Genomic DNA, 13841 nt, shown 5'->3' with positions numbered 1-13841 from the left:
TCCCAATGCCCAGTATAATCTGATAACCTCTGTAGCTGCTTTATAAAAAGTATTAGATCTCCATCCATGAATCCCCCCCTTATATATTGTAGCCTTCAGCTGTTCAAGTCTTCCTATTGAGCAATGGGAGAGCTGTGCCATAATGAAAATCCAGGCAGCTAGAGAACATCATGCATATTTTACAAGACAACATGGCTCTGGCGGTAAATCTATGGGCACCTACCAGAAGCAAGTCTCATTGATGGCATTGGGGCCTTTGTTTGAGTATGCACAAGAAAGACTGCACTGAACAATCAGTAAACTGTCATTCCCATCACCACAGAAGCCAGCACACAGTCCTAAAAAACTCCCAGACATCACCAGTTACCATCAGCAAAAGAAACCATACAAGCAAGGAGAGGGGGAGGCTCACATAGCCATATGAAGAGTGGGCCAGTTCAAATTAGAGTTGGCCCAGCATTCTATCATGACATGTGTGGCTGTTCTGGAGTTTTACAGGTCTTACCCTGTGTTACTGACTATATGTCTTTGAACATTGTCTGGATATCCAGAAGCAACTTCTTATAGAACTAGGATACAAGGCTAGCATAGACAAGCCATAGACATATTTTCTTCAAAAGTCTGGATAACTTTTAACTTTTTTTGCTGATTCAGTACTCATTGGAAAATACAGCGGTTAATGCCCAAATACAAATATTATCAGAATCACAAACACAGACATGTTTCATGTTATAAAATGATATTCAGTTGCATTAATTAAAAACACACAGGTACTATAATTTCTGTACTTGATATTTTTTCAGTTTAGACTCTCATTCCTCCTTTTAAAATATCTGTGTTTGGGAAAAAGAATAACACAATATTACATTATATGCCTCCAAAATTACCAAGCTATCAAATAGATTATAGATTGCACCTCAGGTTCAAACTTCTCTGAAATAAATTAGCCTGCTCTTGCATAAAGGCAAGATTAATGACCTCCTAATTTATGAATTATTACCTCTGTTCTGTTTTGTCACCAAGTTATTATCCCCACTGGCTATCTTCTACAAAAAGGCCCCACATTTGTCAGTTATACAACTAATAAAACTCACTCACTTATTCTTGGCTCATAAATATATTTCCTCTGATTTAACTTATAAGCATCACTTATCATTCATGTAAGACAACATAGTCACATAAAATACTCAGATTAAAATATATAAACGGTAGTTTAAATACATTCCGTATTTTATTAGCAAATTCACTGTACACAGACATTTCAACCATTCCTTCCAGTATTAGTGTACTGTAATAAACCACAGAAATGAAGTTGGGAGAAATGGCAAGGGCCATCCAGTCCAACTCCCTGCTATATACAATCAAAGCATTCTCTAAAGATGTCCATCCAGCTTCTGTTTAAAAAGCCTCCCAAGAAGGAGAATCCACCACACTCCAAGGCACCACAGGAATAGAAATATTCATTTGGATAATATAGATTTATCACCACCTACTGTAGTACTCATATGCGATTGCAAGGTTTTAACATACATTGAGATAAATTGATAATCTTCTTTCCATTAATGGAAAAATTCTATTTATTGATGACTCCCTCAGTTTTAATAATCTTTCTTTGCTTCCACAGCTCATCTATTCATTGGTGTCTCCCAGTCATCTGGGGACCATTTATAGATCTGTAGGAGGGCTGCTGTGGGAAAGCAGTAGATAAGGAAGTTCACTTCTACAAGCCTAAGCACGCACAGTTAAATCTAGATTCAACCCATTTTATTTTGCAGGATTTATGACACATCAAATAACATTGGCACCTTCACTGATGGCTACTTTTTATAGTACATTTGTCTTCTTGTTTTGCTACCCAAAAAGAAAGAACACAAAGTATGGCAATCCAAAGAGACTATGGAATTAATTCAAATGTCATGTTTCTCCATTTCTATGAATTCATTTGCATCTTAGGGGGCTGTACATGTTTATCCTGCATTCACTGTACATTAGGTTAAGCCGTGCAAGCAACGGTAATAGTGATGTGGCAATTCTAGTGTAAAAGTGGTGTCCTTAACCCGTAATAAAGATTTGCAAAGATGAACATTCCCCCATATGTACTCATTTACACTAGTACATTTACACCAGCACACGTGGAGGAATGTAGTTGAACTCATATCACAATGTTCATGAGTTCTCATGTAATGAGAACTCATATCACAATGTTCATCTGAATCCAGCTGAACAAATGTACTTTTTTTGCTACAATATTGAGTGTGAGCCCCTTATTTCTAACACCAGTTGTGATATAGGATTCCATAACTAAAGCTAGAATTATTTCTAATCTGTGATGTTAACACCAATGTGCACTTCAAAATGTTGGAAATTAGAACACAACAATTAGAAAAATAGAAAGAAAGACAAGTTAAACTCAGACAAGGCATACTTTGCATGTAAAACAAAATATGTCACTGAGGGGAACATTGCCTGCAATGATTGCAGAACTTTGGTTAAATTCACTCACAAGGAAATCCTGGAAATTTCTTTAATGCTAGGTTACTACTATACAGAAATGGTGCAATAAAGAAAACACAGGCAATGTCTCAGTTTCAACCACTAATACTGCTGCCAGTAAATGTTTGACATATGTAGTCCAGCTACTCAGCAAAAGCTTGTTCGACTTGGGAGATTTTGCTAACAGAATTGCTGCTATCTTTCTAGTCTCTTGTCTCACAGGGCATGGAAACCCTCGTAGTGTCATTGGATAAACTACTACATTAAATGGGCAAGAGACCTTTTGGCTGAAGTAAGTTGTTGTTCATTTGTTCAATCGCTTATGACTCTTCGTGACCTCATGGACCAGACCATGCCAGAGCTTCCTGTCAGCCGTCACCACCCCCAGCTCCTTCAAGGTCAAGCCAGTCACTTCAAGGATACAATCCACCCATCATGGATGGCTGAAATATATATGGTTCCATTTTAGTGATTCTGACTTTGGTGTTTAATTATATATCTTTATATAGTTGAAGAATTTAACTAGTTCCTTCATGGTGATCTAAGTGGTCTTCTATTAAGTTCTTGCCTATCATCACCAACTGTAATACTTAGAAGCAGTTTACTTTATTGGCTTAATATCATTACCAATCCAAATAATTGTAATATAATTTTTCATCTGATGTTCAACCATTATGTGACAAATTAGTTTGAGCTACAACAGGCCAATTTTGAGCTACATTGGGTCACCTTGTCACCCGATGGCCAACTTTCTCTATTGAGCTAGCATAAATCCTTTCAGACAGGAGTCATGCATTCTGCCATCAAGATCCTACATGAAATTTTACCAGTGAAGTAGACCCTCCTTGATACTGGATTATCCTAACATACTTTTATAGAGTCCGGGGTCACCTCCACATGATAATAAGATGACTACATTTAGATCCAACTCACTATGGTTAGCCAACTTATTAACACTGATTAAATTTTTGCCAACTAAAAAATTGATTTAACCTACAGCTAAAAGCTATGCAGGATTCAGCTACAAAGTATTGACTTGCTATTGGTTAAGCATGAAAATGCATTACATTAAATAACATGAAAAAGAAATATAATTTTCATTATCTATACAGAACTTGTAAAGAAATAAAGCAGCAACATTTAACAAGCATTAAAATCATTCTAATTAATCAATTGGAATATATTATACACATACCTATATGCATTTATATACATGAAGTCTAGCTATCACTACTGCAGCCAATGATTTTAATGTGCCCAATAACAGCAAAATATCTTATTTCAGCACACAGCTTGGGCCGCAGTCTTTACACTAAGGAATTTAGGCTTCACTGTTATGGGGGCAGGTAGATCAGATGAATATCGGCCAACAATTCCCTGGAGACTTCTTGGTGGATATTTGATCAAGAGGATTAGTACATGTTTTGCATGAAAATATATAGTAGGGAAAATCTGTTGGTCAGAGGAAAGAGGTAGCACCTAGAATAGGACCAGCCAGTCACAAAACGTATACAGGATCAGTGAAAGGTAAAGCCAAACAGCATTCAGACTGGGTTTCTCAGATAAGTAAGTGTCTGCAGGTTTGGTGTTATAAGGCCAATTGGCACCAAATATGTACTTACATGGTTTCTAAGTTCAGTATTTAGAGTAGCTGGAACAAGGGTTGTCTCACCATAAGTAAGGTATCCTGGCCCTCAGTGGAATCCAGGTTGACCTTCTGGGTTGTATTGGATGTGTAATAATCAGTCCTAGCATGGGACTGTATTTTCCAGAAATCTTTTTCTCCTCACTCTGAGGCCCCATCTACACTGCTATATAAAATACAGATTATCTGATTTGAATTGGATTATACGGCACTGTAGAAGGCCCCTGACATGCCGCCATTGCAGTATTTGGCTCTCTGGACCGAAAAGAGGCCAGTTTTTCCTATCCTCATTAGAAATCCACTTCTTTGGTACTGGGATGGCAGAAGTCTGATGCCATGGTGTACTGAGCAGCATGTTGTCTTCTTACCAGTCTCCACTTCCTGGCTGGCCTAGCCACAACGGTGGCTTGTAATCTCTTGGACCACTTGTTCTAAGGCAATGAACTGCTGCTTCTCTGACTGGTTATATCAATTCCAGACACTGCTGCAGCCAATTGCTCAACTGACACACTCGGTTGTATGTAACAATGATTTATACTGCTCTACACCATCTAACTTTTCATCTAGATCTTGTTCAAGATGGATCAACATCACTTCAATTAATAATTACTCACATTAATTATTTCTACCCCCTGATATTAATTTTAGTTTAAGTTGAGAGCATGCAGTTCTGCTGGGGTGAAAAGGGGATTTTAATGTGAAATGAATTACTAAGTTGGTAGGTAAAACAAATTCCTTTTTATTTTTATACTTTCTGTAATTTAATATAAATCTCAGGCAGCTTTTCTGCCACTGTGAAATAATAGACATTTTCCAAGGATTTTATACAGAAAAAGAAGTAATAATTCATATGGGCAGTTATTTCTACTTCTTTAAAACATCTCTGAAATCAGAAAAGAGCTGTCTTATTTATTTATTGCAGTTGGATCAAAGTTTCTCAGCTTGAGAGCAATGCTCAGCTAGGAAGCTGTTTGGCATTTGATACTAAAGATTTATGATTATTATTAAAATAATTTCAAATTAATACTTTAAGAATCAAGCATGTAAAAAGAAACAAGCATTATATTTTATGTACTTAAAATGGTCTAAAACTTTTTTTGTCAAATGTTTCTTTTCCTGCTTGACCTACCTTCCTTCCCTTTTGCTATTATGGTGTTTTGTCTTTACCTTTAGCTAATAAGTTTTTTACCAGTGTATTCATTATTCTAAAAAAAAATTAATAATGTTGTTTACCAGTATTTGCCTGTTCATCATTATTCACAAAATTGTAGAATCATAGAATCAAAGAGTTGGAAGAGACCTCATGGGCCATCCAGTCCAACCCCCTGCCAAGAAGCAGGAATATTGCATCTCAATTATACCTTCACAAAAATTAGATAATTATATATTCACAAAATTATAACAACTATAAATATAAAAATTAATTATTCTACACTTACACTTGACTGAATATATAGTGTGCACTTATGATAAAGATTGAAGGCAGGAGTGGTGAACATGAGCTCAGTGGCTCTCAAGGGCACATCACCTCCCAAAACTGAATTTATTTGCTTTTGTTGATGATATTGTGTCTTTGATCACAGCTGGACACAAGAAAACCTAGCAGGTAGTTTGCAAAGAACTTCACAGAATGTTTTCATTAATTAAATTTACTAATAAAATGCTTGTTACCTGCTTTTTCTGTATACCACTGAACTTTGATTCCCAGCTGTGTAGAATTAACTCTGCTTGATGCCAACACAGGTATGTATATTTTCCCAGGGAATTCAAAACACTCAGGCATGCTTCCTTCAACACTGTATTCAATATGTTTTTCAGAAAAATTAAGGGAGTTTGAGAGAATGTCTTTCTGTAAAAAAAAAGGGGGGGAGTTTTTCTTTAAACGATTTGTGCTCATCTGCTTTTAGATACAAAACTCAAAAAAACACATTAAAATATATAATTCATGAAGTTAGAACTGTGTATTAAATATTATCATTCCAATTACTGTTTGATCCATAGGCCAATACTTAACTGACCATATGTGGAACTCCTGACTTAAAGTTTGGGTGACACTTCTATGGAAGACATGGGCAGAAAATGGGATTTCTACTTTAACTCAATATCTAGTGTACCTTATGAGTATCTATCCTTGTCAGTTTTGCAAGATCAATTAGATCTACCTTCAACAGTTAAATTGCAGTACAGTACAACCCTCACATCCAAGACCTGCATGGATACCTGAAACCATGGATAATAGCAGGTTCTACATTTTGACTATACTTGGGCTGGAAGTATGCCATACAATTGCACAAGAAGAGCCCATAGACACTTCTGGGGGGGGGGGTCTAAATGTTCTGCACAGAAAATTCAATTTACTGAAAAGAAAATGCTGTTTTCTACGCACACAAAAATTACATGGGCATTTGCACAAAATACACCCCAAACTGTAAAAAGTCTTCAAAAGTGGACAGTTTACAAAAAAAACCTCACATTGAAAAGAAAATTGCCAAAATTATCATTTTGTTTTACAAAATTAGTGAAGAATTGCATCTCTAGTAATGTCTGCTCTGACATTTGTGTCCATTTGTCTTCTTTGCTCTCTAGACGAGACTAACAGGACAATCTCTATGAAGAGGATAAATGGATACAAATCTGACATGAGAAACTACAGTACTCCCAAATCAGATGGTGAGCATTTCAACCTTCTGTTCATGAAAAAAAAATCAAAGGAAGATAATAAAGGACCAACTGTTGTAGTGGGGCATATTCATAAATTCCAACCCATTATCAAAAGTCCGAACAGAGATTAGGGTGTCATATCAGACCTGTTACATAAGAAACAACATTTTTTCTCTTATTTCAAAGGTTTTATTGTGTTCTCACTTCAAGACCAACAAATTAGCCTCTTTTTTTAAAAAAAGAACCTATATCTTCTTACACAATTTATTGGATATATATGGCCTTGCATATTTTTATATTCTGTTACATTCTGTCCCACCTATACAACTGTGCAACTATGCTGAAATAATTATGTCTTTAAAATTACTCCATTAGTGCAGCTGACAAAGTAGACAGAAATTCACAAAAACCCGTACTGCATTCAATCAGGGTAGATAAATCATTTCAGTTCCTTCACCCCTCTACCTTGTTCTTCTTTTTATATTTTAAACTGATAGTATTGTCACCTCAACTCTTGAAAATCCTAAAGCTGCTACTGCAACTCGAACACTGCTGCTTTCAAGTGTCCCTGTGATCTTCCTTCGCTCATACTCCAAAGTAGACATCTGTTGTTGTGCTGCAATAGCCAGAGCATTCTCCCTGGCCTTATTGATTAGAGGAACCTTCAGCTTTTCCTGAAGTACATCAGTAAGGCAGCATTTCAGATAAAGAGTGGGCTCCTCTTCACTTTGGCCTGCAATGAAGAAAGCCATTTGTCAGCTCCCCCTTGGCAGTACTATTCAAAACACAAAATGAAAATATGAAGATTCATTGAGAAGTTAATGTCATATTACAGATTTCCCAATGAATTGCTCTGTGGCTGGATAAGGAAGTGATAGGACACAAACCAGTCCAGAGTGAGAATAGGGCAGGTTTATCACTGGGTGATAGACTAGGGTGGTAGAACATAGACCTGGACGAAATCTAAAAGGGACAAAAACATGGAAGAACATCTCTGAAAGACCAGACTTTTGTTAGATCCTGCATGAATGTATCTGTTTTCTATAATTGCTGCCATTAGAAGTGGGCTGAAAAAAGGAGAAAAGAAGCAAGTAGAATATTTGTGGATTATTTAACGTATCCCTATAGTTTATTCCAGAGTTATTAGGTAGTTCCATAGAACTATACAATATTGTATGGTCTTATATATAATTTTATAGAAAGAAGTAAAATTTGTTATATACTTTTAGTTCTCGATGCATGAGACCTTTTTTGAGGGTGAAAGAAGAATGCTACGCTCTGAAGACAGTAGCTGTTTGGTAAATATTATTTGTTGGAATCATGCAGAGGATTGGCTCTAGACGTGTTTGATGTGTTTCCTGAAGCTGGTATCAGAAGAGTGGTGTAAGAATTATCACCAGGCTATGCCAATTGGCTGTTGTACACAGTTGGTAAGAAATGAGACTGTAGCTGTATATAGAAGCTCATTATAGTTGTATGTAAGAGAGCGTATAACAGAACAATTTGTCTTCTTGTTTCCACAAGACAGGGAATTAAAGCTTGAAGGGCATAGTTTAATATGGGGGCCCACATATTTACACATAACTTCTTGTTCAGCCCTTTCCCTCAAGTCTGTCTTTACAGGTGGCTCTTCCAATAAGCCCAGCAGGCTTGCGGTACTGCTGTTTAATTATATTTATTTATTTACTTATTTATTTGCCATATTTATATCCCACCCTTTCTCAGCTTGAAGGGGACTCAGAGCGAAGAACATAAAGGCACAATTCAATGCCATATGTAAAGAACGATTTTTACTCACAGTCCCAAACGATGGCCACCAATAAATGTAATGACTTAAGGCACTTAAAACTGATTCGACAAAGGTAGAATAATCTTCATGTCGTTGCCACCTATTACTGATATTCTTAGGAGCTTGTATTATGAATCAGGCTACCACCAAAGACAAAAGGGTTCTTAGTTATTATTTGTCCAGTGTATTGGAAGTAAGCTGGATTGTGCTGAATTTGAACTCAGGCCCAGAACACTGAGGTGGATTTTATTGAGATTCTTCTAAGTAGTTGCTGCCAGCGATCTGGAAACTCTGTCTCCTTAATGTGTTATGGATACTTCTTCACACAGAGGCACACTGAGGCAAATGTTTGTTAACAAAGAACAAAGTTGTTTATTTGCGTAATTTTTAAAAAAACTTAAGGCACTTAAGCTTATTGGTTGCAAGAATGAGATGAAGCTTATTTGGTTTCTTTAAACAAGTTCAGTACTTGGTTTCCAATAAAACTCTTAACTCCCTCAGAAAACTAGCAGACTTCCTCCTGACTAGACTCCTTTTACTTCAAAAACAGTCCTTTTCCCTGGGATCTGTTTGTAATCACTATACCAGCTATTCTTCCCTAATAGCTTTCTGAACTCTCTAACTCCTTTGGCTTCTCTAACTTCCACTCTCCTTTTCCTAACTCTCTCCTTCAAACACCAGACCTTGACTAACTTCTTCAACACCCAGAACCTGACTGACTGTCAGTTTTTTTTAAAAAAAACTCTCCTCTAAGCTCTTTTTTTCTCTACACTTCAACCAAGCTCCGCCCACTTTCTCCCAGCCAATCACAATGGTTCTCCACATTTCCCCCCAGGCTTCTAAGCCCTGCCTCCACTAGGAAATGACTAACCTGAGATGGCTGCTTCCAGGCTCCATACAAAATGGATGCCAAAAAAAACTGGGCCTAATTCCTGAGTTTATTTTGGTCTAAAGGTAGGCAATTCATCGCACCATACAACACATCCAATGATAAATAAAACATATACATTAGAATAACCACTAAAAACATTTCAACATTAAAATTATTAAAATCACATAATCCAATATCGTGGCCCAAACCGTTCCAGTTATCACTGCACCATTCCACAATCCCATACTGCAGTGATATATTAACCAAAAGTTTGGTCCCAGATCCATGTTTTCAGTTTTTTTCCTAAAGGTCAGGAGGGAGGGGGCTGAACTTATGTCACTGGGGAGAGAGTTCCACAACCAAGGGCCCACAACTAAGAAGGCACTGTCTCTCATCCTCACCAACCACACCTACGTGGGACGTGGGACTGAGAGCCTCCGCAGATTATCTTAATCTCTGAGATGGTTCATAGAGGAAGATATGTTTGGATAGGTAAGCTGAGCAGGAACCATTTAGGGCTAAAGCTAGGCCTTTATATTCTAGCTTGGTTAATAATAAAATTTTGTACACCCATCATTTGATCAATAATGAAGCAGCAAAGCTGACACGTATTAACAAAACCTGGGCAGCCCAACTGGAAATGGTAGATCTGACCAGGTATTTGGGATAGCACTTTTGTAATATAAGAAAATCATAAGTATCAGTAGGTTAGTAAATGTCTTGCAAATTTATTCAGCAGCAAGGCTTCTGTGCATTTAACAGCTAAGATTAAACTTTTCATAGCCTAGAAATAAATGGAATGCATATACCTAATCTATTAAATTTCTTCATGTCATACTTTTGCTAAGGCATGGGGGAAAGTTGTCAATCTGAATTTCCATTTCTTTAACCGTCTGCCATTATGCAGAAAAACACTGGGGCAAACAAACTGATTTTCAAACTGCCATTTAAAGCAGGTAGCTAACATACACAAAAAGATGAACTACAATTCTATTAAAACTGTATAAGTGTTTTCCCTTTATTTCCCTCTCTTTTAAATGGTAATGCTAGAAACAGATCTTATTCACCTCTTCATATGACAGGAATTTTAAAAAAATTGCCAAAGGGAGCCAGACATCTAGAAATAAATTTCACAAGCCATGAACATGTCAAAATATTTTTCTATGGTTTAAACATATTATAAAGAAAATAATATGAGGGCATGGCTGGTGATTTGTGCATGGCATAAACAGACCCAATACCCAATGTATATGTAAATGTGTAGTCACAAAAACTCATTTCCAGAATTGCAGCTCAAATTGCTGGCTGTGTTCAGAAGCACTACATGAGAACAAGTACTGAGTACATAAAATTGAATGCAATTAAACAGAAAGAGGTCAAGTGAACTGCTAAAAGGTTTTAAATGTCTGATTGTCAATGTGGTGTATCTCTGACCCACTGGTGCTAAAGAACTGTAGCTATATTTCTCTTTAACACTATTATGTCAGTGTGTGTCCTGTACTGGAGAAGCCTAGGGACACACCGTCTCCACAAGCATCAATTCCTTAGTGACAGGGCTGTTTGGCACTCATTAAATGGACATGCAGAAGTATGTTTGAATCGTAACCCATGAAAGAAAGGTCACTTGAGCAATAACTACAGGTAATTTCCTATATGGATCCATGTGAGGTGAATGAAAGCTCTGCAAGCAATTATCTTCAGGAATTACAATTAACTTTCTTTCTCCTTTGACTACCCGTGGATTGTCAGCTTGTGGTCATTATCAACCAGCAATAAATTCTTATGGCCGCATGGCTAGAGGATACTAATTGTACAAGGGCTGCTGATGTGATCTTTATGCACCAAAGTGAATAAGTAACATTGCATAACTATTTTGAAAATAGCCACTTTAAAAACAGCTAAACAGCTTTCTAGTACTGAAACACGTTTAAGAATTGCTGCTTTGTACCTCCAAGGAAAGATCTGCTCATTTCTGACCAGTTATCAAACTACAACTATGTATATCAAATCTCCATACTTGGAGATTTAGAAACATCCACCTGAAACACTGGTAATACAATCAAATCATAATGATATACTGCAAAGACACCATACTGAGAAACTAAGACTGATTCTGGTATATCTAAAAATGAAAATAGTGCCTGATTATTTGTACCAGACTACATGTAAGCAATGCATACATTATAATCTGTATCAAAACATTTGTCTACCACTTGTGGAACAATGGTATTAATGTATATCTTGTGGCCATTACCTATTTAAAATAGTTTATTTATTTCTGTATTTAGTGCACCTAAAGTTGAATGTTCTGCAAAAACAATCTGCTCCAGACACTACTGCATTCTTCTACCCTACCTTCTAACATATTTTTAATGCAGAGAACATTTGGACTGTCCATTCCAAGCAAGCCTGAGGGCAATGGTAAGCCACATGTTCCTTCCACCAGGTACACAAATTCCCCAATCTGAAAGAGAAGAACATAAGCATTTCAGTTCTGAAAACAATTCACGCAGAACAATTTAGAAGGCTCACAGATCACAAAGAAAAATTCACTGAGATTCCACTTGCAAGAATGCTTCATGTATTTACTTGAAAGTCTCTTAAAGAAACCAAAATGGAGACATGTTCCGTCTCCCAGGAGCATGGGTTTTGCATTACCTTTTAGTTGCTGGAAACAGCCTCTCCTTGTGTTTATCCCAGGCTGCTGCAGCCTTTGCTAAGCCTAAAAGGTTAGCAGACAGAGGCAGGAAAGCCAGTTTGCAGGTTCTCTGCAATGATTGGCCAAAGAGTAGCTCTTTGGGCCCACCCCTGTTTCCAGGGTAGAAGCATCCATTTTGGATTTCTCCCTTCCCCTTCAGTCTTAAGGAAGAATCCATGATGTGCTGTTGGCAGACAGGTACCTCCGAAGATACCATTGTAAAAACAATTAAGTCATAGATAGAAAACAATTGAGTTTGATTGAGTTATTTAGTTAGAGATAGATTAAAAGAGAACTATTTAGATAGTTATAGAGGATTATCTAGATAGTTATAGAGATACCCTTTTTGGAGAAAGTTATACCCTTTTTTGGAGAAAGATTGCCTCAACTACTGAACCCCAATTGACTGTTTGTTTTGTAATATTGATAAGTTGAGCCAAGTCTACCAGGACTGCGTGAATAAATACCCTGTTTGATGTTTCAAACTTGAAGTGGACTCAGTTATTCAAGAAAGCTCAATCTTCTAAAGAAAGACCCCAGCAGTTCGCCCAGACCTTGATAGCAGCACGTCAAAGTTTTATATTAAAGCGTCTGGGCGTAACGGCACAAGACACAATATAAAATATACGGTAATTGCCTATCTTTAGTACTGGATACTCATGTACAAGTCTAGAATTTTTAATCAAAAAATATTATAGATGCAGGTTGATTTATTTGCAGATTGATGCTTCTTCCTGCTTCTTGGCAGGGGGTTGGACTGGATTGCCCATGAGGTCTCTTCCAACTCTATGATTCTATGATGAAAGAAATGTTTTAATGTTTATGTATGCGCATATGAATTATTGTCCCGGCATTGAATGTTTGCCGTATATATGCTGTGCTCCACTCTGAATCCCCTTCGGGGTGAAAAGGGCGGAATATAAATGTTTTAAAAATACATAACTTTACATTAACTCATATATATAGGCAATCCCCAGGTTAGAAAACATCTGACTTACAAATGACTCATAGTTAAGAACAGGGAGGACTCAACAGGAAGTGAGTGAAATCTAGTTCTCAAAAGGAAAATTCACTCCTCAAATAGTTATAATGGGAAAAGGGTGTCTCCCCTGAAATTTTCTCAACAATCCTTGTTTCCACAACAAGCCAATTTTTTTCAAAATCCAATAATCACAGGGACAGATATTGAGGTGAAATTTTCTGAACAGGGGCACATACAGCAAAACAAACACCACAGAGGAGTTAACTCTTCCTTATGCTATCCAAAGCTTATACATGTGTCTCTGCGTGTGTGACTGGAGTTACACTTTAAAAAGTAACTGTCCTGAGTTACATGCAAATTCTACTTAAGAACAAACCTACAGAGCCTATCTTGTTCCTAACTTGGGGACTGCCTGTATGTATATGTATATACATATATAGGAGCCATTCCCTTATCTGAGCAGAGTAGTAAAAGGCAAGAGCTTAGCCTGTCCTAGGATAATTTAAAATAAGCACCAACCTGCTCTACTACTCTCTATGCTGTGCGACGCTGCTTGTTCTTTTTTTAAAATGCCTGGATGAGAAAATTGCAGAAGTCAAGGGCAGTTGGCCCCTAGGATAGTACTGATGATTTCCCCAATCCACAAAATGATTTTCAACTTATCAACAAATCATAGCAAAATCCATAATTTTGGCCCCAAGC

The 13841-nt window shown here is 37.0% G+C and overlaps 1 protein-coding gene across 1 annotated transcript in view; it reads right to left on the bottom strand.

Moving 5' to 3' along the window:
• The window catches only part of CFAP47 (cilia and flagella associated protein 47), a 318966-nt gene that overhangs the window by 157949 nt on the left and 147176 nt on the right, over positions 1–13841 (bottom strand). Inside the window, exons 43-45 of the mRNA XM_060767112.2 lie at positions 11815–11923; positions 7306–7532; positions 5810–5987 (exon numbers count right to left, since the gene is read on the bottom strand). Of these exons, the coding sequence (XP_060623095.2) occupies positions 5810–5987; positions 7306–7532; positions 11815–11923 (514 nt within the window). The remainder of the gene's footprint in view (positions 1–5809; positions 5988–7305; positions 7533–11814; positions 11924–13841) is intronic.

Source organism: Anolis sagrei, chromosome 3 (assembly GCF_037176765.1).
Source record: "Anolis sagrei isolate rAnoSag1 chromosome 3, rAnoSag1.mat, whole genome shotgun sequence".
Classification (NCBI taxonomy): domain Eukaryota; kingdom Metazoa; phylum Chordata; class Lepidosauria; order Squamata; family Dactyloidae; genus Anolis; species Anolis sagrei.
The sequence above is the reverse complement of the archived record's forward strand: the minus strand, read 5'-3'. Positions and strand labels throughout refer to the sequence as shown.